Source organism: Myotis davidii, unplaced genomic scaffold, assembly GCF_000327345.1.
Source record: "Myotis davidii unplaced genomic scaffold, ASM32734v1 scaffold1858, whole genome shotgun sequence".
Lineage (NCBI taxonomy): Eukaryota > Metazoa > Chordata > Mammalia > Chiroptera > Vespertilionidae > Myotis > Myotis davidii.
The window spans coordinates 64,082-65,744 of record NW_006289498.1 but is presented as its reverse complement, the minus strand read 5'-3'; the positions used below and the strand labels follow the sequence as shown (position 1 = coordinate 65,744).

At 60.4% G+C, this 1,663-nt stretch overlaps 1 protein-coding gene across 2 annotated transcripts in view; it reads left to right on the top strand.

Annotated features, from left to right (window-relative positions):
- Window positions 1-953: 953 nt before the first annotated feature.
- LONRF3 (LON peptidase N-terminal domain and ring finger 3) overlaps window positions 954-1,663 on the top strand; it is a 36,228-nt gene continuing 35,518 nt past the window's right edge. For both annotated transcript variants that reach the window (XM_006761970.2, XM_015562785.1), the window contains exon 1: window positions 954-1,223. In XM_006761970.2, the coding sequence (XP_006762033.2) occupies window positions 1,043-1,223 (181 nt within the window). In that variant the 5' untranslated portion in view covers window positions 954-1,042. The remainder of the gene's footprint in view (window positions 1,224-1,663) is intronic.

The following is a 1,663-nucleotide window of genomic DNA, read 5'->3' as shown; positions in this document are numbered from 1 at the left end:
TGGGCGTCCCAAAAGACCTAGCGGACTATGCCCCTCGAGGTACCGGCCTTCCCTGGGGGTTAGGGAGTGTGAGGAGAGAGCCGCGGCGGGTTGAGGAGGGTGGGGAGAGGGCCGCTAGGGAACGGATAGGTTTGCTGACAGGTTTGAGGATGGGATAGGGTAGTTGGGAGTGAAGAGCCCGAAAGCAAACACTGTTTCTTTTTCCTCTCCCCCTCGTCCGAAAAGGAACCACATTGCCAGGGGGAAATAAGACAGTGTAAACACAAACAACCTCAAAAAGAAGCCAAGAAAAACTAAGCCAAAAAAACCCAAGTGCAACACTGTTACAAAACTGTCTGGTTTTGTAACAATTTCCCTGCCGCGGGCCAATGAGCAGCGTGGCGGCGCGTCACGTGGTGACGTTTTATATAACGCTTTGCTGAGACAAGACAGTTATTAGGCGGCGCGAGGCGGCCGGCATGGAGCTCTCTGAGGAGCGGCAGGGACCGGTGTGCCGCCTGGCGACCGCAGTGGCAGCCCCAATTACCTCAAGCCGCCGCTCGCTGCTCTGGGTCCCCGGCCCCTAGACGCCTCTTCCTGAGTTTGTTCTTCCTTTAATGGATTCATTTCAGGCTGAACAGATGCCGAGCTTGCCCGCTGAGCTCGCGAGCAACAACTTAGAGCTGGCGGAGCCGGCGGCATCAGTGACCCCTGTAGATTCGGCCCATCCGGAGGCGGCTACAGAAGGTCTCGCACCTCTACCGACGCGGGAGCCGGAGCAGCCTCCTCCGGCCTCGACGACAGAGTGTAAAGTCCTGCTCACACAGGCAGACGCCCTGGCGTCCGGGGGGCGCCTCCGGGAAGCCCTCGAGGTATACCGCCAGCTGTCGGAGCGGCAGCAGCTGGTGGCAGAGCAGCTGAAGCAGCTGGTTCGCTGCCTGGCTGAGAACATCCCGACAGGAGAGGCGCTGGCGCCAGTGCCCACGGTCGGGGGCAGCGCAGCGAGCTGTGTGGTGGGGGCGGAAGAGGCAGGGGTGGCCACCGCCGCCGAGGCCACCGAGTTATGGGATGGCTTCAAGTGCCGGAAGTGTCATGGGTTTCTGTGGTGGTGCTCAGCGGTCTCCTGGGCAAGTTGTTCCCTGCTCGAGCTCGGGCGTCGCAACTCCGGCACGAGGGCAACCGGCTGTACCGCGAGCGCCAGGTGGAGGCGGCACTACTCAAGTACAACGAAGCAGTTAAATTAGGTGAGCCCACCGGGATCTCCTGGCAGGGAGCCCGCCGGGAGGTGGGGGATTGACCTGGACCGGAGTGGGGGAGGGGTTTCCGGAGTTCACTCTTGGACTTTTCCTCTGCCCCTGCCAATTTCTCTTTCTTTCTCTGTGTCTCTGCCTCTCTGTCTCTTTGTCTTTTTCTGTGTCTCCTGTTAGCTTGTGTTTCTGGCATCTCCGTTTCTGTTTGGGGCACACTGTCTCTGTCTCTCCTTTTGTCTGACTTTCGCACCTTTGTCACTCCGTTTGTTGCTCAGTGTCACCGACTCAGTTTCTCCTTCTCTCCGTCTCCCTCTGTCTCCGCACGCCTGGGCTCCCGCTTACACCTGCCCGCACCTTCCCCGCCAGGAGGGGAACTTCGCGCCCTTCCCACCCTCGCACAGGCTCCGCTGGGTCTCCGCCAGCCCCAGGTGCTC